At 33.4% G+C, this 27,819-nt stretch overlaps 2 protein-coding genes across 2 annotated transcripts in view; both read left to right on the top strand.

Annotated features, from left to right (window-relative positions):
- The window catches only part of LOC114331646 (endothelin receptor type B), a 289,732-nt gene that overhangs the window by 149,642 nt on the left and 112,271 nt on the right, over positions 1 to 27,819 (top strand). The gene's annotated exons all lie outside the window — the stretch shown is intronic.
- LOC126878594 (uncharacterized) lies at positions 18,610 to 19,125 on the top strand. The gene has a single exon (XM_050641402.1). The coding sequence runs from the start codon at positions 18,610 to 18,612 to the stop codon at positions 19,123 to 19,125; it is 516 nt and encodes a 171-aa protein (XP_050497359.1).

The following is a 27,819-nucleotide window of genomic DNA, read 5'->3' as shown; positions in this document are numbered from 1 at the left end:
ACTCGCTCTGATACGATTGGTACGAAGTAACGAAATAATCAGAGTATTAGAGTAATCAAAGTCATGAAAGTAACGATTTGCCTTTCTGTGTAGAAATCGTTACTTTCGGTATTCGGAAGTAACGAGTACTTTGTAACGAATAGTTACTTTTTCAACATCACTAATAAACAAGAGTATAATTAAAATACATTATTAAATAGATAAATATGACTATTATCAGATTCCCGGAAATAAACAATATTGAGAAAAGGGATTTTAATTTCAATTGTTTTTACTGTATCAAAAGTAAAAAAAGTTCATTATGCAAAAATGATAGTATATAATCGTTTGAAAACCATTCAAAACCTATATAAAAGTAATGATCATCCCGAAATTATAAGTAAGAATGCTACCAACGAAATGGCGACGGCGAAATGTCTCGACATCGAAACGACGACGGCGAAATCGCTCGACGGCGAAACGGCGACGGTGAAATGGCGACTGCTAAACGGCGACGGCGAAATGTCCTCTAGACCCTACCTAAGGAATGGCTCCGTTCGACCTTCATACTACTTCCAAAAAAGGCAAATAAAAAGGAATGCAACGACTATCGTACTATGGTTATACAAAAGAAAGTGGAAGGAAAAAAAAAACTGGGAGACGACACACGTCCGGGTTGAAAAATATAAAGCAATGGAGTGGAAAAACAACAATATAACTAAAAATATCATCATCATCATCATCATCATCATCATTCTCTTTGCCTTATCCCTATGCGGGGTCGGCTTCCCTAATTGCATTTCTCCACACAATTCTGTCTTGGGTCATGTCAATGTTAATCCCCTTTACCAACATGTCCTGCCTTATCGCCTCCCCCCAGGTCTTCTTTGGTCTTCCTCTCCTACTCCTTCCAGGAATCTGCACTTCAGCTATTCTTCGTATTGGGTGATTAACGTCTCGACGTTGAACATGACCGAACCATCTTAACCTATGCTCTCTCATTTTGGCATCAATTGGTGCCACACCTAGACTTCCCCTAATATACTCATTTCTAATTTTATCCTTCTTTGTCACTCCACTCATCCATCTAAGCATTCTCATTTCCGCCACATGCATTCGTTGTTCCTCTTTCTTTTTCACTGCCCAACATTCAGTTCCGTACATCATAGCCGGTCTTATGGCTGTTTTATAGAATTTTCCCTTCAGCTTCATTGGAATTTTTCTGTCACACAACACACCACTCGCTTCTTTCCACTTCATCCATCCAGCCCTAATTCTACTGCATGCATCTCCATCTATTTCTCCATTACTCTGTAATACCGATCCTAGGTACTTAAAACTATTGCTTTTCACAATCATTTCACCATCCAAAGATACCATTTTATTTGTAGTAGCTCCATCTTTAAATGAACATTCCAAATACTCTGTTTTTGTCCTACTAAGTTTTAAACCTTTTTCCTCCAGAGCTTGTCTCCACTGTTCCAGTTTTTGTTCTAAGTCTCTTTCACTATTTCCTACTAACACGACATCATCAGCATACATTAAGCACCATGGAATGTTACCCTGTAGTTTCGCTGTTATCTGGTCCAAAACTAATGAGAATAAATACGGACTAAGCACAGAGCCTTGGTGCAATCCTACTTTCACATGAAATTTATCAGTCTCTCCCGCACCTGTCCTAACACTAGTCGTTACTCCCTCATACATATCCCTCACAATCTTTACATATTCACCAGGGACTCCTTTCTTATTGAGTGCCCACCACAGAATCTCTCGAGGAACTCTATCATATGCTTTCTCAAGATCAATGAATACCATATGAGCGTTTGTTTCTTTACTCCTGTATTTTTCCATCAACTGCCTTATAATGAAAATTGCATCTGTTGTTGATCTACCCTGCATAAAGCCAAATTGATTCTCGGATATTTCGGTCTCTTCACGTATCCGTCTGTCAATTACTCTTTCCCATATTTTCATGGTGTGGCTAAGCAGTTTTATAGCCCTGTAGTTTGTACATTGTTGTATATCTCCCTTGTTTTTGTAAACAGGTACCAGTATACTGCTTCTCCATTCGTCTGGCATTTGTCCGACTTCCATAATTCTATTAAATAGACCTGCTAGCCACCTTGTTCCTGTCTCTCCCAATGCTCTCCATACTTCCCCAGGAATATCATCTGGTCCTACCGCTTTTCCTTTCTTTATTTTTTGAAGCGCTTGAGCCACTTCCTCGTTGGTTATTTTGGTGACCATTGCTGCTACTGTCTCCGTTGACTCTACAGGCTGTCTGTCAAATTCTTCATTTAATAAGCTGTCAAAGTACTTTCTCCATCTCTTTTTGACTTCCCTTTCGTGAACTAGTATTTTATTATTTTCATCACGGATACATCTAATCTGGTTAAAATCTTTTGCTTTCCTTGCTCTCTGTTTGGCTATTTTATATATCTTCGTTTCGCCTTCCCTGGTATCAAGTTGATCATATAGGTTTGAATACGCTTCTGCTTTGGCTTTTGCTACTGCTACTTTCGCTTCCTTTTTCGCCACCATATAGTTTTGAAGATCTGTGTCGGATCTGGTTTCTTGCCATTTTTTATATAATTTTCTCTTCTCTTTTATTTTTCCTTGTACTTCGTTTGACCACCACCAAGTCTCTTTATCCTCAAACTTTTTTCCTGACGTTTTCCCAAGTATTTCAATAGCAGTCTCTCTAATACTACTGGCCATTTTTCTCCAAATTGTATTAGGGCTTCCTTTCATGTTCCAACATATTTTTTCTACTATTCTTCTCCTGAATAGACCTTCTTTCTCATCTTTCAGCAGCCACCATTTGATTTTTTGTGGTCCTCTCCGATATTTTTGTTTAGTTTCGCTTTTTACTTCGATGTCCAAAACAAGCAGCTTATGTTGTTGGCTTACTGTCTCACTCACTATTACCTTGCAGTCCTTGCATTCACGTATGTGTTCTTTCCGTATCATGAAGTAGTCTATTTGGGATTGATGTTGTCCACTTTTGTAGGTAATAAGTTGAGTTTCTCTCTTTTTAAAGAATGTGTTAACAATCGCCATATCCAATGCTGTTGCTAATTCAAGCATGTCATCTCCAGCTTCATTTCTAGTTCCAAAGCCTAATCCCCCATGAATTGTTTCATATCCTGTCTTGGTTTTGCCCACATGTGCATTGAAATCACCTCCTATTATAACTTTCTCCTCTGCTGGAATATCACTCAGTACGTCTCCTAATTGATCATAGAAAGCTCTTCTTTTATTCTCACCCAGACCTGTTTGGGGAGCATACACACAAACAACATTCAATACCTCTTTATCAATTACAAATTTCACTGACATCATTCTATCACTCGTTCTTACAACTTCTACTACGTTATCTTTCATTTCACTATCAGCAATTATACCAACTCCATTTCTAGTGTTACTACTCCCTACATACCACAATTTGTATCCTTCACCTAGTTCTTTCGCCCTTTGTCCTTTCCACCTAGTTTCTTGAATACAAGCAATTTGAACTCTTCTTCGTTTGAGCGCATCCACTAACTCCAGACTCTTACCTGTAAGACTACCAAGATTCCAAGACCCTATCCTGATTTTTCTAACCTGCAATGGTGTTCCCCCTGAGATAGTCCTCACCCGGAAATCCGAACGGAGGCTCATTTTACTTCCGGAACATTTTACCTCAGGAGATGCCATCATTTCAGTATAAGTTTTTACTGCGTTTGGAGAAGGTCTTTTCATTATTATGGCCTGAAAAGATTTTTGGATATTTGATGCCTGAATGCCTTTTCTATCAGCACCATACCCTGCCCTGCACGTTTAGCCAATACACCACCAATGCAACCAAAGTGCAGTATTACCCCACACCCGCCTGCATTTTTCTGTATAGGCCAGGATCCCTACTGTAAGGACTGCCCTATAAGCCAATGTATTGTTGCCCGTATCCCGCCGCTAGGAGGCACGTACTTTGGTTATTTCGGGATACAATATAACTAAAAATATCACAAGGAAAAATTCCTGTAACTGGCTGTATACCATAAATCACAAAAAATAAAACCTTATCTTGTAAAAGGTATATATAAAATCCCTAAAAAGGGGCTATATGACAACAAAACGTTTTCGGAATTGATATTCCATCATCAGTGTTATCACCTAAAATAAGTATAACTCTATAAGTAAAGGAAACGTGAGGTTAAGTAATATTGGGGGGTGGGTTGAGGGGCGTCGCAAAAAATAGCAAAGTCCCCAGGGCGTCACAGTACAAATAAGTTTGGGAAGCCCTGTACTATAGCTTTGATGAGTCATGCACTAAAACTATTCTTAAAAATAATCCACAATAGGATCTATATAAAATTAGACGTAGACATCAGTAACACTCAGACGGGATTTAGAAAAGGGTTGGGTACAAGTGAAGCTCTGTTTGCAATGAACGTTTTCTCACAAAGATGCTTAGACATGAACCAAGAAATTTACACCTGTTTTATCGATTTCGAAAAGGCCTTCGACACAGTACAGCATAAAACACTAAGGCAAGTTCTAATAAACAAAAATATAGACAGCCGAAATATTTGAGTTATATGCAACCTATATTGGAATCAAACAGCAAATGTGAAGGTTGAGGGTAGGCTAACACAAGAAATTCAAATCCGTCGAGGAGTCCGACAGGGATGTATCTTATCGCCACTGTTATTTAATCTGTATAGTGAAGCCATCTGTCAACAAAGACTCGCGAAAGAAGATGTTAGTCTGAATAAATGGTGAGATGATCAGTGGCGTAGCGTGAGTGTCGGCCGCCCGGGGCGGAAGACAATTATGCCGCCCTCTTATTTAGGTATTTCAATTTATGGTATAACATTACATACGTTAATTATAGAGAACTTTTCGGCGAGAACAGTCATCATTATTTTGCATTATACAGGTTAGATTTTAAATAAAAAAGTTTATCTAAGTTTTACAATCACGTTTATTAATACAAAAATTCTTTTATTTTAACCAATTAGATACATTGATATAACTTAGGTACCTATCACTTAAGATTAGGTACACCTTGACGATCGACAAAATTTAAAATAAATTTTTAATTAGAATTAAAAAAAAATAAAATATAGAATATATGTAGAACGATACTATAATGTTATATTTTTATTTTTATTGAAAAGTAATATGAGTATTTGTTAGAATTAAAAACAAAACTTCCGTCTTCAATTAAAAATTTATACTTACTTTTTTTAAGAGCAAAGTCTTTTATTGCACCATAAATGTCTATCGTATCACACACCTCTTGCTCAATAGACAAACAAGCCAAATTAGTTAGTCTGTCTTAGAGTACCTATTATTATTGTCGATCTTAAATATCTTTCATTTTCAATTTTGAAAAACTCTTCTCACATCTGGCATTGCTTATAGCAACTGTGAAAAATATTCGGAACATTATTAAAATATTGGGCAGAGTATCTTTCAGCTTGGATTTAACAATAAATTTAAATAATTCAAGTGAGTCTGCATTAATCAATTTCGTTGCCTGTAGCAGCAACGAAAGTCCGCAGTCGAAGTTTTTCCAGCTTGAAACCCTGCTCGTCAATTTCGTCAGATGCATAGTCTAGATCAGCGGTTCTCAACCTTTTTGAGTGATGTACCACCTACAGTTATTTTTATTATTTTTGGTACCACCTATATTTTTAAATTGTATTATCAATACTTACTAAGTACTACTATTTTAATTTTTTCTGTGTTTTGTGTACCACCGCCAATAATGTTATGTACCACCAGTGGTACATGTACCACAGATTGAGAACCTCTGGTCTAGATTACATTCAGTGTTGTCTGGATCTAATAATATAGCAGGCGTTAGATAAACAAACTTATCCGTTAAATTCTGTTGCTGTTGAAAACGCTCACGACTTTCTACAATAACTCTATCTAACGAAGAAAACAGCTTTCGTCTCAACTCATTTTTCCGTTATCGAAAATATGCTTTCTTGTTATGCGCCTCTGAGGTTTTATGGAAATTCCAAGTTCTTCACACATATTTTTGCATAACCTAGAGCGCCATTTGCCCATTCCTCTCTTTTCTCTGTCAATATCATCTGCAGAGCATTTTATTTTCTGAGCGCACAATCTTATGTCAAGTCCCCTTATTTGTATTTTTTTACATCATTCACTTCATGTAGTACCGGTTGCCACAGGCCCAAAAAACAAAGAAAGGAAAATGATTGCATCGAAACTAGTAAAGCACCTGCATGTGTCTTAGTGTTTAAGCTTTCACCTGCCTCTGTCAGTTTTTCCAAAGTGACGAGAATGTCTTTGTAATGATGCCATGTCACATTTATGGCATCGTCTCTTGCACTCCACCGCGTGTCTTGAATCCTTCTTTTGCCTGTAGCTGCTATCAGAACTTCCCAACGATGTGTCGACGAGAAAAAAAAAAAGAATAGGCAACGTTCTAAAGTGCCGAAAAAAGTTGTGCTGATGGTTAGTCATAAAGGGGAATTCCCACAAGTCAGTATAGACTATAGACGTTGTTGCCAGTCGCTACAAAATATCATTCAAAGAAAAGGAATTCCCCGAATTCGTCACAAAATAAGTATGTAATGAAAAATTCCGTGCTCATTTCAATCGGTCCGAATTTGTAGTTGCGATAAAAATATAAAATGGTTCAAATATTTTTATTATTTATTGTTAAATTTTGCCGCTCCCTAAAAAGTGCCGCCCGGGGCGGGCCGCCCCTGCCGCCCCCACTACGCTACGCCACTGGAGATGATCAACAATATAAGGTATACTGACGATACGGTTCTCCTATCGGGAACACTAGCAGACCTACAACATCTAGTTAGAAGTCTCAATATACAGGGTGTCCCGAAAAGAATGGTCATAAATTATACCACAGATTCTGGGGTCAAAAATATGTTGATTGAACCTCACTTACCTATATGCAATAGTGCACACAAAAAAAGTTACAGCCCTTTGAAGTTACAAAATGAAAATCGATTTTTTTTCATATATCGAAAACCCTTCGAGATTTTTCATTGAAAATGGACATGTGGCATTATTATGGCAGCAACATCTTAAAAAAAAATTAAAGTGAAATTTGTGCACCCCATAAAAATTTTAAGGGGTTTTGTTCCTTTAAACCCCCCCAAACTTTTGTGTACGTTTCAATTAAATTATTATTGTGACACCATTAGTTAAACAAAATGTTTTTAAAACTTTTTTGCCTCTTAGTACTTTTTTGATAAGCCAGTGTTTATCGACCTATTTTGAATATTTGTCGAATCCACCACATATTTGTATATGGTTAAGTACGATTATAGAGACCTGTTAATAATCTGAAAATGTATTTTATAATTTACATTTTTAGGTATATTTTGAAAAAGAAGCCATATCTCGATAAAAGGTGATTTGTCAAAAAAAGACTAAGAGGCAAAAAAGTTTTAAAAACACTGTGTTTAACTAATGGTACCACAATAATAGTGTAATTGGAACGTACACAAACATTTGGTGGGTTTAAAGGAACAAAACCCCCATAAAATTTTTATGTAAATATATTAAAAAGGAAGCCGCATCTCGATAAAAACTGGCTTATTGAAAAAATACTAAGAGTCAAAAAAGTTTTAAAAACATTTTGTTTAACTAATGATACCACAATAATGAATTAATTGGAACGTACACAAAAGTCTGGGGGGGTTTAAGGGAACAAAACCCCTATAAAATTTTTATGGGGTGGACAAACTTCACTATAATTTTGTTTTAAGATGTTACTACCATAAGAATGATACATGTCAATTTTCAATAAAAAATCTCTAATAGTTTTCGATATATTGAAAAAAATCGATTTTCATTTTGTAACTTCAAAGGGCTGTAACTTTTTTTATGAGCACATTTGTACTAAGGTAAGTTAGGTTCAATCGAACTATTTTTGACCGCAGAATGTGTGGTATAATTTATGACCAATCTTTTCGGGACACCCTGTATACTGTAACCGTTACGACTTGAAAATTAATTTGAAAAAAAAACTAAATGTATGGTAATCGCTTAATCAAAGAACATCAGAGCTAACCTTGTAATAGACAAACAGCGATTGAGCGTGTTTCCTGTTATAAATATCTAGGTGCTTGGATCACAGACGATACTGATCAAACAAAAGACATTAAATGCAGAATATAAATTGCTAGATCAGTCTTTAATAGAATGCGCAAACTCTTTTGCAATCGTGATATCAACATAAAGTTACGAATACGAATGCTGCGGTGTTATATCTTTTCCACCCTATTATATGGAGTTGAGGCTTGGACACTAAAACAGTCGACCATAAGTTGTTCTACTTGTTCCATGTATCTAAGTTTGGGTCTTTCCTTTGACCTTCTCCCTACTGGTGTTTCCCTCATTATATGTTTTGGTGTTTCGGTCTCCAACATTCAACAAGGCCCTTCCAGACGTCCGATCTTTATGGATGTTATGACGTCGGGTTCGTTGTATGCTGCGTCATTTTCTTTCACCCCCTTAGGCTACGGCTCCACGGGCGAGAAATTGACGCTAGCAGTAGCAGTAAAATGAACTTACGGTTCCGCGGAACGGAATGGGAATAGCCGAACTGAACCGACTACGCACAAGTCCTGTAGTCGGTACAGTTCGGCTACTCCTGCGTGGACAGTTTTGTAAAGCACGCTTATAAACGAAAGACCGCAAATTGAACCCATCTTATGATCAGTGCATGCGTTCGCAGGTCTCGCTTGGGAGTGTTTGTCATCGGCGTACAGTTTTCTTGGGTCATGGGATGCGTGACTCACCGCCAGATGTTTATTTAAATTGGAAAAGACTGTAAGACTTGTACACACTTCTAAGTAGGTCAAAACGGCAAACAGGTGTATGTTCTCAAAAAACTTTTGATAGTGTGTAAAAAATATTTTATTATCAGCTAAGTACTTTCAACACATAACGTGCCATCATCAGAGCTTCCTAAAAGGACATTAGAGATAAGATTTTTTTTATATAAAAAATGACTGAAAAACTTACGTCCTCTTATAAATATTTCATAGAGGAGCAATTGCTAAACGACACAATAAAATACATAGATACTGGGCAAAAGCCACAGATATCGGGTATAACAACCCCTTAAAATGAAAAAATCACATCTAAATTATTTTATATATTAAAAAGACAACATGGCTGAGTCAAACCATTTTGAGCCCACGTGAACAGCTGAGGAAGACTGTCATTTATTAAAATGATAGAGAAGGTACCACAATCTTAACCGACCTCTATATTCGTAAATAATAATTAAAATTAATTAAAAAATTGAAAATGACTAAAAGGCCATGTATAGGTTAGTGTATTTTAAGTTAAGATACTAATTTTTTTAAAGTTAAATTTTCAAAAATTACTAATATTAATATTGAAGTGAATATAAGTTATCAAAATTCTTCTAAAAACAAAACTGTTATAGTTTGACCAAGTGTAGAAGAAGTTAGATAAAATCAAACCTAGGGGAAATTTCATTTGATAAGCTCAGAGTTTGAAAGCTGTTATTTTCGTTGTCAAGTTTTAAAATTGTAGGAAAACATGTATATTGAGTTTATAATTTATCTAATAAAATGTTTGAACAACAAAATTGTTTTGTTTTTTATAATAAAATGTGTAAAATTTTAAACAAAACTTCAGTACAATATAAGTTTATAGAGTGAGGACGTTTGAGTTGGAATAAATGCATTATCTCGAGAAAGGGTGAATTTGGAGAGAAATCCTGAGACAGTTCCATTTTTATTTTTAAATTATGACTGTTTGCCATATAGATCATACTACTGACGTCATCCATCTGGTTGTGATGACGTAATCGATCATTTTTTTAAATGAGAGTAGGGGTTGCGTTATAGGCTATTTAATTCTCTATTCAGTAATGTAAATATTAACATAATTATTTATACAGTGTGTTCAAAAAATATTTTTTTTATTAAATTATTTAACACAAAAAAAGAATGTAAGCAATTTATTTAATTAAAAATAGATTTTACTGCTGTCAGAAAAACAGGTGATAATGTTTATCTCAAAAATTAACATTACTTTTCGCTTAAATTCGATGTGAGAGAGGTGGGTGGCATATTTAACATTGCATTTAAGCGAAAAACAATGTTTATTTATGAAATAAACATTTCTTTTTGTTTTCTGAGAGCACTCGAATGTATTTTAAAGTAAATGAATTACATACACTTTTCTTTTTGTCTCAAATAATTTAATAAATAAAAACTTTTTTTGGGCACCCTGTATAAATAATTATGTTAACGTTTATATTAATGAATAGATAATTAAATAACCTTTCAAATGAGCTATCGCACCACCCCTACTCTCATTTAAAAAAATCATCGATTACGTCATCAAGACCAGATGGATGACGTCATTAGTATGATATATATGGTAAAAAGTCATAATTTAAAAATAAAAATGGACCTGTCTCAGGATTTCTCTCCAAATGCTCCCATTCCAGAGATAATGAATTTATTCCAACTTAAACGTCCTCACTTTATAACACATATTTACGGATATCGTTAAAAAACAGATTAACTTTTAGAGCAACAGTAGGACAAGTAACTTTTTTTCCAATTATTTTTCACTTTTTTATGAATTAATATAAATATTTATGTAAGGCTTGTAAAGTTATATACTCAAACAAAATTCCATGTAAATCCATTCAAATATAAAAAAGTTATTGAGTAATAAAAAATTCCTAAAAAATTTCAATTGCGTTTTTCTCGAAACTACAATATTTGACATATCCTACTGTTGCTTTGAGGCGACGATATGTAGGTATTATGTACAGAAATAAAATACTTAATAAAATATAGTAGACCAGGGCTCATCTGTAAAAATATTAGCACATTTAGACGTTGAGAGGTGACTCAAATTTTTTTGCAGAAATTGCCTGAAAATAAATCGAATAATTATATTTGAGTTATCCTCCCTCTCAAAAATTTCCGGAACATTGTTTAAATAATCAAAATGTCAAAAAATGAAGGACAAATTCGATTTTTTTCTTCGTTTTCTGATTATAACTTATAAAGTATTTATTTCTGAGAAAAGTTGTACTGACATAAAAGTTGCGTAATTAAATTTGCTATAATATAGAATTGGTTAAGAATTTAAAAAATAGTCACCCTTGTTGCAAAATAGCAATAATTGCGAAAAAAACATACAAAAACAAGTATTCGCATTTTACGTTTTTCAACCATTCATTCTAAACTTAGGACCTTCATATTTCACCCAGAAACACTTTATGATACAGTAAAATAATACTGTAAATTTCATTATGATCGGTTTAATAGATTTTGCAAAATAAATTTTGCAATCCAGCTTTCGCAAAAAAAATCATTTTTTCAAAATGTTACAGGTCTGAAAATAAAGCAGATAACAAGTTGAATTTTTGTTTGCTTATAGAATTTTACTGTACCTTTCATTTGCAATTTTGCAAAATTAAAATCGATTAACTACCACGGCGTCAGGAATTTTTTTAAATAAACATTCTTATTGCTGCTACGCGCAGAACAGCGATAGTTTGCTCTTATTGGGCATTCCAATGACCTTTGATAATGATTGATACATTTTAATTTTTATTAAATTTCGGTATAAATAAAAAAATTTGTTTATTGCAAAATAAAAACACATACTCTATACTTTGAAATAACACTTTTATTAGCAAAAACTTTATTGTTTATATATTTTAACTTAGAGAATAAAAGTTTATTATTTTTAAACATATGCAATTGTTTAAACAATATTTCACAAACAGTAATAAAATTAGTTTGATTTTTGTGGAATTAAAATATTAAAATACAACAAAATATAGAGTAAGAAAATAATATATTAGATAAAGATTAGAAGAAATTTTGGTGGAAATCAACTTGTGTGAATCGAACACCGCTGTCCTGCGCGTAGCACCAAAAATTAATGTTTATTTAAAAAATTTCCTGACGCCGTGGTAATTAATCGATTTTAATTTTGCAAATTGCAAATGAAAGGTACAGTACACTTCTATAAGCAAAAAAAATTTCAAGTTGCTATCTGCTTTATTTTCAGTCCTGTAACATTTTGAAAAAATGAATTTTTTTTTGGGAAAGCTGGATTGCAAAATTTATTTTGCAAAATATATTGAACCGATCTTAATTAAATTTACAGTATTATTTTACTGTATCATGTAGTTTTTCTGGGTGAAATATGAAGGTCCTAAGTATAGCATAAATGGTTGAAAAACGTAAAATGCGAATACTTGTTTTTGTATTGTTTTTTCGCAATTATTGATATTTTGCAACAAGGGTGACTATTTTTAAAATTTTTTACCAATTCTATATTGTAGGAAATTTAATTACGCAACTTTTATGTCAGTAAAACTTTTCTCGGAAATGAATACTTTTACAGTTATAATCAAAAAACGAAAAAAAAAATCGAATTTTTCCTTAATTTTTTGACATTTTGATTATTTAAATAATGTTCCGGACCTTTTTGAGAGGGAGGATGACCCAAATATTATTATTTGATTTATTTTCAAGCAATTTCTTCAAAAAAATTTGAGTCACCTCTCAACGTCCATCTCAAAACAGATGCGGCCTGGATTATAGTTTAAGATATCTTTTTATGCATCCGCTTATGATCAAATTCGATGTTTCGAAAGTCATACCGCTAGTACTAGGTACGTGTAAGATATTTAAAACGTTATGAGTTACAAGTACGGAAATACCGATTTAAAGTTGCCTACTCAATTCAGTACAAGGATGAGATACATCAGTATTTTGTAATTAGTATTTTTGTACTCAGTATCACTGAGAACCGGTATCAAAAGTAACCGTTACATGTCCACACTGATTGATTTTGCCCGTCTCTATTTCCAACACCGACAGCCAACGCTTGGGTTAGGTTGTATCCACTATGCCAGGGGTGGGCAAAAGCCGGCCCGCGGGCCGGATCAGGCCATTTTACTTGCTTTATCCGGCCCGTTGAAAAATCCCGCAAGCATTTAGGGCCGTAGGCGCAAAATATGTGGCCAATGCTTTTTAAATGCATTTATTTTTTCGAATTATGAGAAAACTAATAAGTAGGACATATATTTGAAAAATTTAAACGCAAATTGAAAGATTACATTATTACCGAGAGCCGAAAGTCCCTAAAAACTTCTAAAATTTTTTAATTTTAATAGATAACAGGGGTGAAGAAAGGAGAAAATTTAGTGTGATTTTTAATTTCAAATACTTATCTCATTTAAAAAAGAAACTTTTTGTTTATGCCAAGGGATTTTCTTCATCGGTCATAATGTAATCTTTCATTCTGCGTTTAAATTTTTCAAAAATAGGTAATTTCCTATTTATTGGTTTTTTCAGGACTCGAAAAAAATTAATGAATTTAAAAAGCATTGTCCCGAAATCTTGCGCCTATGCTCTTAATCTCTTTTAAGCGAATTTATTGAAATCAATAGTATTAGTGTTCGTAGTGTTCATATAAGTAATGAATTTCTATCTTCTGCTTTTCTTAAAGGGTCTGGCGCGATTATTTTTCAGCCAGGGTATTTGTCTCTACCAGGACCCGTTTTCCTTCGATTTTACCCTTCATAATCAGCTGAAATAACTCGTACTTATCATTTCTAAGTATGTGCCCTAAATATGCTGTCTTTCTTCTTTTAATGATGATCAAAAGTTCTTTGTTCCTTCCTATTACGTGCAATACCATTTCGTTCGTAATATGATCGGTCCCTCATCCCAGAAATTCCCTCATCTTCAAAAAGGCTGCTCTTGATTACTCTATTCTTGATCTAATTTCTGAATTTCATTTTTTATCTGGATCCTTGTTATGACTTAATATTATGGACCATATTTCTTTAAAAATTTCGTAACATATTTTACTGGGCACAAATTGTTCGCATGTACACCCAAGTAAGACAATTTATTATTAATATTACGGGGTATAGTCTTTCGGCCCGGGAGACATTTTAAAAATTTCATTTTGGCCCGCGCTTAAAAGTATTTGCCCACCCCTGCACTATGCGGTCCGCTAGAAAAATAAATACACGGGTCACCCGTCCCGCCGGCGCACGTTGTGTCTCGGTTAGGTTTAACTTGCGCCGGGCCTTAGTCAACCAATGTCTCGTGTTTACTGCTCTTACGGCGCCGTAAATTATCGCCCTTGTGGCCTTACATCTCTCAGAGGGAAATTTATATATCTTAAAGATTTTATATTACAAATTTTTTAAAGAATCTGTAAGTAAACGAAAAATTTTAAATTCCACATTAACTTGGAAAATTAATAAATATGAAAATTAGCATAATGACGCAAAGAGGGGAGAAGACAGATGAACTCATTGTAAATACAGGGGTGAAACAAGGAGACGTCTAATTCAAAAAACTGTTTAATCTAAATTTTTAATATGTATTACGAATTTACACAAAGAAAAAAGCTGGGAAAGTAATTTCCTACATAGACGATATTATTATTACAAGGTCACAAATATAATAAAAGAAATATAGAAGAAATAAAAGAGAAAGGGAAAACAATCGAACAAGGGTGTTTAGAGTTTGAAGATTACAACATTTCAAATACTTGGAAATAATATTAAGCAAAAACGGAGAAAAAAATGCGAAAAAAGAATAATTTTGGTAACGAATTAAGTCCATTGTACAAATAAAAGATTATATAAAGGCATAATATTGACTAAGAAAACTAAAATAAACATATAACACAATAATTAGACCAATTTTATTATACAGTATCACTGGCGAAGCGTCCATGTAACCACTGTTACCATTGGTAACAGTTAAAAATCTTGCAAATAAATATTTTATGATGATGAATAATTCCATTTATCTATATTTTACCAATAGAAATATATTAACATATTATGTGTTAATAGTACCTAATTCAGTAAATAGCCAACTACTCGTAGAAACACGAAAATATTGGCGAGTTTATGTGACTCAGTTGCACTTTATTATATTCTGTTACCAGTCTCATTTGTGGTTACAATGAATGGTTATCTCACTGTCGCTCGGGCGGCTCAGGACCGGCTAGTGTTTGAAAATTCTGAAGGAGCGACGGGCGTAAGCGCGCTGTGTATGTCACTGTCACTAGGGCTGTTACCAGATTTAAATTTGGTTACAGTACCTATAAAAAGTGTGCGTGCAGTTCACCATGGATGAGTGTCACTGCGTAATCGATCAACTACTTGAAAAGTAATTCTGATTGAAGAAAAAAGAAATGAGATTATTAAAAATGAAAGACCTATTTTAAAAAATTTAAAAAATGAATCAAAAAAGTAGTTCGGTATTTTAAATTTAGTTATACAATGAAAATCCTTTGTTATGTGGTTGCAAGAAAAATAGACTGTATTGTTGGCCATGTCTTCTGATTTCTACAGAAAAATGGGTGGACCAGGTTCACGATTTAAATAGTTTTAGAGTTTTAAAAAAAGAGACATGAAATTTCTCCGTTACCTACATGTAAGATGTATACCCAATTTGATTCAATTTGGCAAAACAAGAATCGAAAGTTCTCTTAACCAAGCTTTTAAAGCAAATATTGCTAAACATAATGAGTTTGTTAAAAAATGATACCGTATGTTTTTTGGCCAAACAAGAATTAGCGTTTCGTGGTCATTTTGAGGGTGACAGCTCTGACATTCGATGCAATTACAGGGAATTGTTAACATTAAGTGCCAAAAAAAGATCAAAAATTTTGCCAACATTTAGAAACATCAACTGTTTTTTCGAGAGTTTCAAGTGATATACAAAATGATATTATTGAAGCTATGTATACAGGATGTTTCATTAATAATTGTCCATATAGTAACTGGAGAAACCTTAGCACAAAATACAAAGATTTAACCTAAAACACTTAAATAAAATGAGGTTCCTTACCGAGTTACAGGGTGTTTTACTGTTTGACGTATCCTTTTCATACTTGGCAGAAAGTGCGACTACTATACAACCTATTAAATCATGATAAACAAACGTTTCTGGCTATTACCAGAGGCGTACAACTGGGGAAAGTGAATGGTTGACCCTTTCCAAATTCTACGCCACTGGCGGATTTGCTATTTTAGTTCAATTTTTGAATTCTCCAACACTTTTTATGAAAATAATATACTCTTTGTTCGTAACGATAAAGTCATTAGTTTTCGAGATCTTTGAAGTTAAAAATGAAACGACACGGTTATTTTGATTAATGTATTGTGTCGCTTCATTTTTAATTTCAAATACCTCGAAAACTAATCATTTTATCGTTACGAATGAACAGTATATTATTTACATAAAAAGTATTAAAAAATCAAAAAATTACACTAAAATAGTAATTTCGTCATGGGCGTAGAATTTGGGAAGGGTCAACCAGACACTATCCCCTGTCGTACGCCTCTGGTAGTAGCTAGAAACGTGTATTTATCTTAATTTAGTAGGGTGTACAGAACCTACACTTTCTGCCAAGTATGATAAGGATACGCCAAATAGTTTTAAAGTACTGGGTACAAATAATTTTTAAATTTTAATCATATTATGAATTATTTCACACATTAATCAAAATAACTGTGCCTTTTCATATTTAACTTCAAATATCTCGAAAACTAATGACTTTATCGTTACCAATGAAGAGTATATTATTTACGTAGAAAGTATTGGAGAATCTAAAACTGGTACTAAAATAGTAATTTATCCAGTAGCGTAGAATTTGAGAAGGGTTAACCGTTCACTAGCCCCTGTCGTACGCCTCTGGTAGCAGCTAGAAACGTTTGTGTATCATAGTTTAGTAGGGTGTACAGTAGTCGCACTTTCTGCCAAGTATGAAAAAGATAGGTCAAATAGTTTTAAAATGCTGAGCAAAAATAATTTCTAAATTTTTAGATAAAACACCCTGTAACTCAGTAAGGAACCACATTTTATTTAAGTGTTTTATGTTAAATCTTCGTATTTTGTACTAAGGTTTCTCCAGTTACTATTTGGACAATTATTAATGAAACACCCTGTATATACTGTTGTATAAAATTTATGGGAAAAATTTAGAAAATAAATTTATATCAGAGACCACGAGATCATAGATTTTCATCGCCCTGTATATGACCAAAAATTGTAAATATTATAATTTAGTTAGTAAACAGAGTTTTCGCGGAAAGTGAAATCGTTAAGGCGGTTTATTAATGGGTCTCGGAACGGACTCAAACAATGGTGCGGAAAAGATTAGAAAGTACATTTTATTTCTCTTTGGAATCGACAATAGGACATTTGTAAATGATTCGGAGAAGGAGAGACAGTAACCAAATTTATTGAGTTTAGAATATAGGGCTTTTTATTTAGCATTTTGAAACAACGAAAAGTAATTTGGTATCTCCTAGAATTTAACAAAATGGAAAAGTTGTATACAAAATAAATGGGTTCTTAAGAAATGAAAATATGGATGTAGTGGGTAGAGAGGATGCTTGTGATTGGCGGAGAAAGATAGATGGTGGGGATTTGAGTGTTGAGTCTGATCTTGAGGAGAGAAAAAATGGTCACTGTGTAATGAATATCTGGAGAGTACAGTCCAGTTTTTAAAAAGTGAGAAGTCGGTGTAAAGTGGTGAAATTGGCCTTTGCGAGCAGAATTGTGGTGAGACGAAATCGTTGACCGAGTTGAGAAGTTAATTTTCCTTGTGTCCGAGGAGATTCCTGTTTTCTGTCTAGAACGAGTAGCCGGTGGGTATCAATTTGCACAAGATATCGAGCAGAGAGAAAACTGAATAGAGATTTCGAGCGAGTCCCGTTGTTTCTTGGTGAAGCAGTTTGTACGAGAAGGACCTTTCGCTACATCCTAGAAGCACGTGTGGGAGAATCGAAGACTACGCAATCCAGGAACAAGAAGCAAAGAAGGAACAAAAAGGTTAGTCAGAATTTTAGTCAGAACTTTGGTTTAGTTTTACATAAGTAATAATTAAAATAATTAAGTAATTAATTAGAATGAGAATTTGCTGATCAATCTCATAACAGAGAGAAATACAGAGCATAACAATACATTTAGCCATATCTTCATTTTTGTAAGATTTTTTGCATCTGGTTCTGGTAACACTTTAGAAAAAGTCACGCGTCGCCACTGTACAGTATAGAAGCAATGATAATAAATAAAAAAGGTTGTCTTCGTCGAACCGCCAAATACAAACATGGAGGGGAGCATTCAAAGACTTTATAGGGATAGATTCCCAGAGCTGGTAGATATCGAAAACGACTTTGACGTTCTAGAGAGCAGAACATCAGTACGGTCTAACTAAGGCATCGGCGGGATTGGTACGCAAGGTTATAAGGGTTAATCTTACGTTGGACGAGTGGGTTCTCTGGGAGCGCCTGAAACAGATCCGACATGAAGTCGGCCCGGAAGCGGTAGTTGCGCTGCACCACCTTAGTTTTATTACGGTAGTCGGGCTCCAGAAAATGTGTGAGCTGATATTACGAAATACCAAGGTCACAATAAACATCTATACTACTGAAACAAGGAAGGACCGCCCCACATATGGTATGATCGTAACGAAAAAAGACACATCATACAAAGATTTATTATCAAAACGGCGGTTTAGACCACGGGAGCCACAGAGTCAATCAGGATACTGAGTAGCACCAAGGACGGTAAGCTCCTTATCACAATGGATAAGGACCAGGCCGCCCTAAAACAGATTAGAGACGCCCTGGCCAACAAAGGTAGTGAGTTACGCACCCTTCAGCTTGGTGAAGAAAATAAGACGGTAACCGTCCATGTAAAAGGCATGTCGGAGGACACTAGTAAAGAGGAGCTTAAAGAAGCACTCGAGGCTTACATTGGTCGATGGCAAGATCCGAATAGAATCAAAGAGATGAGGCCATTTACGGGTAACACCCTAGCGGCTACAGTCATCCTCACCAAACAGGCGGCTGATTCTATTCTCCAGGAAGAGACAGTAAAGGTGGGAATCGTCCGATGCCAGGTTGAGAAACGTATCCGGGTCCCTAGGTGCAATAGATGCTGGGCCTTCGACCACGCTCGGGATGTGTGTGCCGGCCCCGATAGGACCGGTACTTGCTATGGCTGCGGGGTAACCGGGCACGATACGGAGTCCTGTCGGGCTGCGGCAAGATGCGTCTTGTGCGATGAGGCACAAGTGTGGCAGTATGGCCTGTCCTAAATTCAGAGATGCCCTGAGGATGGCCAGACAGACCGAAAAGCCAAAACTTAAAAAACAAGATATCCCCGATGCCGAGTAATAAATCTGAAATATCCGTAACTGATGATATGAAAACCGTTTCCCTCGCTGATACGCCTAATGTCGGAGTAGATGTGGAAATGGAACCTTCCACATCGTTCTCCAGCCCAACAAACACAGCGACCCAGAATCAAGACCTGGGTGATGCTGCGGAAGCAGCACCGCCCTCGTCAGATATAGCCGGTTTAGTATAAGTCAATACTCTCCACCGATCCTTTAACCTTAAACTAAGACAAGGGTAAGACTCTGCAATGGCTTCGCTAGGAAAAAAGACTTAAAATAGTCCAGGTGAATATCGGGAGGGCCAAAATGGTACACCATACGATTTATACTAAAGCTTTCGAAATTGGAGATGATTTACTGGTTCTCCCCGAGCCCAATAAAAACATGACTAAGAACCAAGGCTGGATTGCCGACTTGAAAGTTGATGTTGCCATATACCCCGTAAACAAGAATGTGTGTATCAGCAAAATCGCAAATAAAGAGGGTCATATAATGATCAAAACAGAACTTGGCAATCATTGTCAGCTATATCTCCGCTAACATAATTAGGGAGCGCTACCAACAACAGGTCGAAAGTATCATACAAACGTCTCAACAACACAGAGATTTTATTGTGACTGGCGATATAAACGCCAAATCGATCATATGAGAGTCTCCTAGAAACGACAACAGAGGGGAGATGTGGAACGATTGTATACTTTGCTCATCAATGGCAAACCGACGTTTGTTAGAGGCGAAACACGTAGTCATATTGATGTTACCCTTGCAAGTAGAAATTATGCCAGGAAGTTGATGGGTTGGGATGTGTTGAAGGACAACCTCTACATGCATCATAGATGCATCGTCTTCGAAACTAAAACTAAGGTCATGAAGATAGGAAGGAAAAGAATTGCCTTCAACATAGAACGCTTTAAGACCGAAATAAGCAATCTACAAGAAGATGATACTACTGACTTTCAAAGTCTCTGATGGACTATTGTCAACGCACATACTCTTAGTAGAACGCGTGAGAATATTACGTACACAGTCTCATACTCGTGGAACGACGAGATTCAGTCTAAAAAAGCCGAATGTTTTAGGTGCAGACGAACAGCACAGAGGTATAGGACCCAGCAAAATATCGACGATTACAAGCGTTCTAAGAAAGAACTGGGCAGAGAAATCAAAAGGGCTAAGCGTAATTGTTGGCAAAATCTATGTACAGCGCTAGAGAATGATGTATGGGGAGAAGCATACAGAATCACAATAAAGACTTTGAGGTCAGAAATCTCGTACAGCCTCTGTTAACAAAAAAGGAATAGCGAACATACTTTTTCCCACAAAGCCCCGTCAAACATTCGCCCAAGTCAACGTTACTGTTCGACCTGACTTCTCGGCGGAGGAAATAGAAGTAGCAGCAAGTAATCTAAAAGCAGGAACATATCTTGAAATGATCAGGAGGATTTTCAACAATCTTCTCCATAAGCAAGAGTTTCCCGACCAGATTAAACAAGCTAGATTTTACACGCTTATTTTAAAACCGGGGAAAGACCCCGATATAGCCAACTCATACAAGCCAATCTGCCTGTTGGATTACCTGGGAAAATTCTATGAATATCTAATAAAGAATCGCCTGGAGGAGGATCTGCAAAGAAACAGAAGTATCTCTGATAGACAGTACGGATTTAGAAGATCCAGATCCACAATAGATGCGGTAAAGGCAATAACTGACACGGTCAAAGAGACGAGGAAAAGATGGATTGTTCTCGTGATGTTTATCTACGAGTAGTTTATCCCAACGCGCTTAGGACAAACTACTTTGGTCTAGGCCAAACTAGTTTGTCCTGAAATCGGGTTTGGCCGGTAACATATATAAATATAAATATAAATATAAATATAAATATAAATATAAATATAAATATAAATATAAATATAAATATAAATATAAATATAAATATAAATATAAATATAAATATAAATATAAATATAAATATAAATATAAATATAAATATAAATATAAATATAAATATAAATATAAATATAAATATAAATATACATATAAATATAAATATAAATATAGATATAAATATAAATATAAATATAAATATAAATATAAATATAAATATAAATATAAATATAAATATAAATATAAATATAAATATAAATATAAATATAAATATAAATATAAATATAAATATAAATATAAATATAAATATAAATATAAATATAAATATAAATATAAATATAAATATAAATATAAATATAAATATAAATATAAATATAAATATAAATATAAATATAAATATAAATATAAATATAAATATAAATATAAATATAAATATAAATATAAATATAAATATAAATATAAATATAAATATAAATATAAATATAAATATAAATATAAATATAAATATAAATATAAATATAAATATAAATATAAATATAAATATAAATATAAATATAAATATAAATATAAATATAAATATAAATATAAATATAAATATAAATATAAATATAAATATAAATATAAATATAAATATAAATATAAATATAAATATAAATATAAATATAAATATAAATATAAATATAAATATAAATATAAATATAAATATAAATATAAATATAAATATAAATATAAATATAAATATAAATATAAATATAAATATAAATATAAATATAAATATAAATATAAATATAAATATAAATATAAATATAAATATAAATATAAATATAAATATAAATATAAATATAAATATAAATATAAATATAAATATAAATATAAATATAACAAGCTGAAAATGCGAGCATTATCATAACGAAAACTTTGTCTATATACCTATTTAAATTCATAATATAGAAAATTGCTATTACGAAAAACTGTTTAGAATTAAAAATTATGTTTTAACGTGCAAGTACATCATTCTAATTTAAATGTTGTGAACTATAAAGATACTTTACTCGAAATTCATATTTTTTTACATACCTCGTATAAAATTAATAAAATTTGATTCATGATGGTTGCATCATAAATCTTAGACCAAGAAGAGATTTTTATGAAGAATAACTTTTCTTCAGAAAAGATTCTTCTTCTTTTATTAGAAGGATGTAATTTCATATATCAGAACATACTTTTTTATTCCAAACCACATTTTAAATAACAATTTTCCAATATTGTAAAATAAATAATACATACATGATAAAGATACTTTTACTGATGAACTTTACTTGGATCTACAGACCTAGCGAGTCTCGTAAATTCCACGGCTTTGCGCCACGCTTCACGCAACCGTATTTGCGTACTTGTGTTTTGAGTTGTGTGCGCTGGTCACTGGTCGAGTGGAGTTATAGATAATTTACCAAATTTAAATATAATCGTTTCTACTGATTCATTATTAATACAGTATAATATGTATTATTGCTTTCAAAATATACTCAAATTGTATTTTTATAAATTTATTACACATATTATTTTATATAATAATTAAATTCACTATAAAATGTCATTTATATTTTATTACTAGCTAAATAATTTAAAATTTAGTTTGACATTCACGAAGTGTCAAACTCAAATGTAAATAATAACATTTGCTTTGCTTAACAAATTCAGGTTAAAAAAGTAGCCTACTTCCTAATCAAAGATTTCAGCTGACGTTTAGTGCCTGGTAGGAGATAACCGGATTGTGACGTCACATTTTCGATTTTGAGGTCGATTATCTCGAAGACGGTTAGAGATATCAAAATGCCGTTTTCAGATTTGGATTCAGAAGACAAAACTACATAAGACTCCATCGATACATCTGCTATAAGTATTACAGGAGCGGCGACGCAATAACACACAGACTTTTGCAAATTTATAAACGAAAAGTTTTCGTTGAAAATAAATATAAATATAAATAAACCCGTTTTAATATAAATCACAGGCAGGTCGTGATCAATACATTTTATATTTACAAATTATTGTAAATTTCTGATTGAAAGTCAGTTGTAATATAATTTAAAGTGCTTTTACTCTGTTAGTTGTACCTTTCAAAGGGCCTTTTTAAAAATTACCTTTGTGAGTGACAACCGGTAAGTGGCTACAGAACTGTTCCGACCCGAACAGCAAGTAAAGGGGGCGGCGTAAGCCACCCTCAAAATAGGGAAAAACTATTTTAATTTAAAAACATTTTAATCCTGAATAGGATGTAATGTGTGCCAGTGAAATCGTTTTGAACTTCGAACAATGTTGTTACATATTGTATTGGTTACAGACACAGTAGAAATTAAAGGTACTTACATAAATGAATTTGATTCTGTTTTGCTTTTGAACGATCAAATAAAATATATATAACATTCTCTAACTTTCTACACTCTGGGGGCGAATTCTTAATTATAATAATAGTAATAACAAAACAACTTTGGAGTTCGTACGAAGAGTAAGATTAGGTAAGCTAAATTGGTGATACCTTAGTACTAAATTTTTTTTAAGCTGAAACGAAAAAAATGTGATGGACTACCTCAGCTAATTGAAATAATATTCGAAAATATTACCTAAATCAGGAGTCACCAATTATAATTCCTGAGGGTCCGTTTCGAAAACCCGTGACACTTCCGGGGTCCGGAGTTAACATTACCTGTCTGATTGTTACAATTAAATTAGGTAAACAAATAAGAAGGGTGCAGTGCGAAATTTTTAGGCAGAAATTGTTTTTAACAGTTTTTTGATAAATCCAAAACATCACCTTTTTTGCTCCCGAAAATATGTTTTTAGCATTTTTGGGTAATCTTAAACAAAAAAGATTTTCTGTCATTTTTCTCAAAACTTGTTTTAAGCGATTTATAAACTGAAAAATGCGAAAATAAGCATTTTCGAAGCTTTGAAAATTCATGTGTAGGTACATTATTATTTTAACGGTTGTCAAGTGCCTAAATTGAAGTTTAAACATTTAATTTCAAGATTCTGATGAGTTATCGGGGTTTATTTCAATTTCGACCGTTTGTTTTTATTGGCGTATTTAATTAGCACATTGGCAATAATTAATGGAATAAATAAAGAAATAATTAAGAAAAAAATATGTTAATAATAAATTATAAAATTTTAATAAATGTGAAGTATATGTTGGGCGTTTTTTGTATATATGTAAGTACGTATAATATGTATAATAATTTCGACAGAGACGCACCATAAATTGCGATGTGCGGCGACTTAAAAGTCGAGTGGACTCGCATATTTAACAATTAAAAAACAACTGTCTATATTGAAGTAAGTCCCGATTACTCGTTAGAATCTTGAAATTGAATTTATAAACTTCAATTTAGGCACTTGGCAACCTGAAAACTAATAATTTACATATGAGTTTTCAAACCTCGAAAATGCGTAGGTATTTCACATTTTTCAGATTTTAAATATACAGGGTGTTTCAAAAAAAGGTAACCCCGTCTCTATGATATGAGTTTTCAAACCTCGAAAATGCGTAGGTATTTCACATTTTTCAGATTTTAAATATACAGGGTGTTTCAAAACAAGGTAACCCCGTCTCTAGGGTTGGTAAAAAACTGAAAAATAATTGGGGTTTGCTTAGTAAAAAATTTTTGTAACGCCATCCGTTTTCAAGATATTGGGCGTTGAAGAAAAAAAAATTTACGCATTTTTGAAAATTGAAAACTTGAAACAAGGTTTAAAAACTCTAATTATTGTTGATTTATCGTCATAACAATCAATAAATGTCAGATTTCCATGGCACACTTGGAGAAAATAGAGGTATACCTATTAGAACTTTATCATTACTACCAGCATCAATTATTACTTCATTATTTTCAAATCAAAATATTCCGAAAACGGTACACAGTATCGAGTTTTACCAAGAGTACCTTTTTCGTGTAAAATTGAATGATGTTTAAGTTTACTTGAAATATTGATTAATAATTATACTCTTAAAAAAGTTATATTGACTAATACTTAGTACGATCCGTGTAACTAGCGCCCTCTATGAGAATCAGATATAAAAACAAATTCATGGGATGTATCAGCTTCCAAAACATATTCGTATAAAATTTCATTACAATGTTGCCAGTAGTTTCGGCAAAATCGTAAAAAATGCGTAATTTTTTTTTTCTTCAACGTCCTGTATCTTGAAAATGGATGGTGTTACAAAATTTTTTTACAAAGCAAACCCCAATTATTTTTCAGTTTTTTACCTACCCTAGAGACGGGGTTACCTTTTTTTGAAACACCCTGTATTTATATAAATATATTTTAGAAGTTATACTTCTATTATATGAGTTCTTAAAAATAAATACACTTTGTTTAAAAAAACAGTTTGTTTTAATTTTTTTAAACACCAAACTAGCTTTGTGCTTACCGCTTTCAAAAAAATAAAAAAAAAGTATAGGATTGCTCCGGATTCGAACTCAAGACCTCTCGATCTCTGGCCGAATGCTATACCTACCAAATACGCTACAAGGACTGTGTCTGTATCGGTTCGGACGTACCTAATGACAATTCACGGTAACAAACAGACAAGGTGAAGTATAATAAATATACAATAAAATGTTTTAATAATACTCATCTTACTCCTGAGGAAGACAAATCCAAAGACACAAAAATTATAATAAATATATTTACTAAAAACAATAATATATTCTTTTCACAACTTTTCTTGCACTTATATATTTATACATAACTTGAAAGATTTAGCAACTAAACGCCATACTGTCTGTGTGCGCATGTGTGTAGTATTATGAAATTTTACTCTCAATCGCGCCTAAAGAAGTATAACTTCAAAAAATGACAAGAGACTTTTTTTTAATACAATTTTCGGGGCTAAAAGGTAATTTTGAATTTGTATAAAAAGATTGTTTTGCCCGGCATCCCGGGCCCATTCTGATTTGTTTAAGGGAACATTTTTAAACAGGAATCCACAAAAAAACCGAATCAGAAAATTTGGCATTCTTTACAAAATTATCAGTGAGAAAAATGACTTTTTTATTAGGTGCAACCTGTCTGAAGTTTGGAGTGAGTTTGGTGCAACTGATTCTCATTGGGGAGTTGAGATATTCATCTGTTAGCTGTACCGATTCTTAATAAAGTTCATTCTTGATAAAGCCGCTTCGCACACATAAGTTGAGTCAAGCATAATATACAATTTCATGGCCAAACATTTTCAAAATTGCCAAACGCTATATTCTGAATTTAATGACGGTCCGCACAAAAGTAGCTCACGGTCCGGATGCGGGCCGTGGTCCGCTAATTGGTGACCCCTAATAGGGTAATAACATAATCGTAGCATTGAGTTGTAAATTATTGTTAGTAGGACGACATATTTTCTAGGCAAGTGTTTTAAAAGTTCTCCCACTATAAGATCATAACTTGGAGCTTTGAAAGGGTCGCCGGGTCGCATTGGGTCGCCGCATGAACAACAATCTACCGGAAGCCAATTTTGATATTGGGATTGTGATTCACATAAACTGCTACAGATACATCATTGAAGAAATTGAACAAGGTAATGATGATAATGTGAATGCTTGTAGATTCAAGTGTGTATTACACAGAAATAATTTGTTTTGTATGTGATAGAGCTAGAAATCTTGAACGTTTGTCATTAGAAGCTAGAGTAGATATCAACATGAAACGAGAGATTTTTGTAGGAAAGGGTGCTTTATGTTGCAGTGATCACATAAATGATGACAGTATGTTAGATCATAATTTAATAGAGAATTTGCGTGGTAATATGCGTAATGTTAACTTAAGTCCGAAAGAAGTTTCAGAGTGGTTTCAAGCGTTACGTCTGACAGCAATTGAACATACTACTAATCGTTTCGAGATAGACACGGGTATTCAAGAGGACGACTTCAAAGCATTGACAAACTTAAGCAAAAATAATTTTCAAGATCTTTATACTTATTGCGACGAGGTCGTAGTTTATGATAGAACTAGAGTTATTACTAAAGAGGATTTAATTACATTTCTTATGAAATTAAAATACAATTTAAGTGACGATTTATTAAAAATTTTGTGCTCATATTCTAGCAGATCCAACGTTAGTCTGACAATAACTGCAGTACGTACAAGTCTTTGTCAACGATTTGTTAGAGAAAATCTGGGTTTAGAAGCAATTGGTCGCCAAGAATTTATTAGAAACAGATTTTGCTAACTCTTTGTACAATCCGAATCCTGACAATCCTCAAGCCATTATTTACATAGATGGAACCTATCTCAAAATTCCCAAATCGTCTAATTTTCGAAGTCTTCGCCAAACTTACTGTCTACATAAGGGTTATCATTTAATCAAACCTGTTTTAATAGTCGGACCTGACGGATATATTTTGGACGTACAAGGCCCCTATTTTTCTGATTCAAGAAATAACGATGCTGCAATTTTACAACACCACCTTGAAGATGAGGAACAAGACGAAGTAAATAACTTGCGTAACTGGCTGCAACCAAATAATATTGTAATTGTAGATAGAGGCTATCGTGATTCTATTCATTTATTAAATTATTTAGGCCTAGAATGTCATATGCCACCACTTCTACCAAAAGGACAAAGACAGTTGTCTACTGAAGATGCTAATAAAGCGCGATTAATTACTAAAACAAGATGGATAGTTGAAGCTCGGAATGGACATTTAAAAAGTATTTTTAAATTGTTTTGT

Source organism: Diabrotica virgifera, chromosome 10, assembly GCF_917563875.1.
Source record: "Diabrotica virgifera virgifera chromosome 10, PGI_DIABVI_V3a".
Lineage (NCBI taxonomy): Eukaryota > Metazoa > Arthropoda > Insecta > Coleoptera > Chrysomelidae > Diabrotica > Diabrotica virgifera.
Note: the sequence above shows the minus strand (reverse complement) of the source record. Positions and strands in the feature narration are given on the sequence as shown.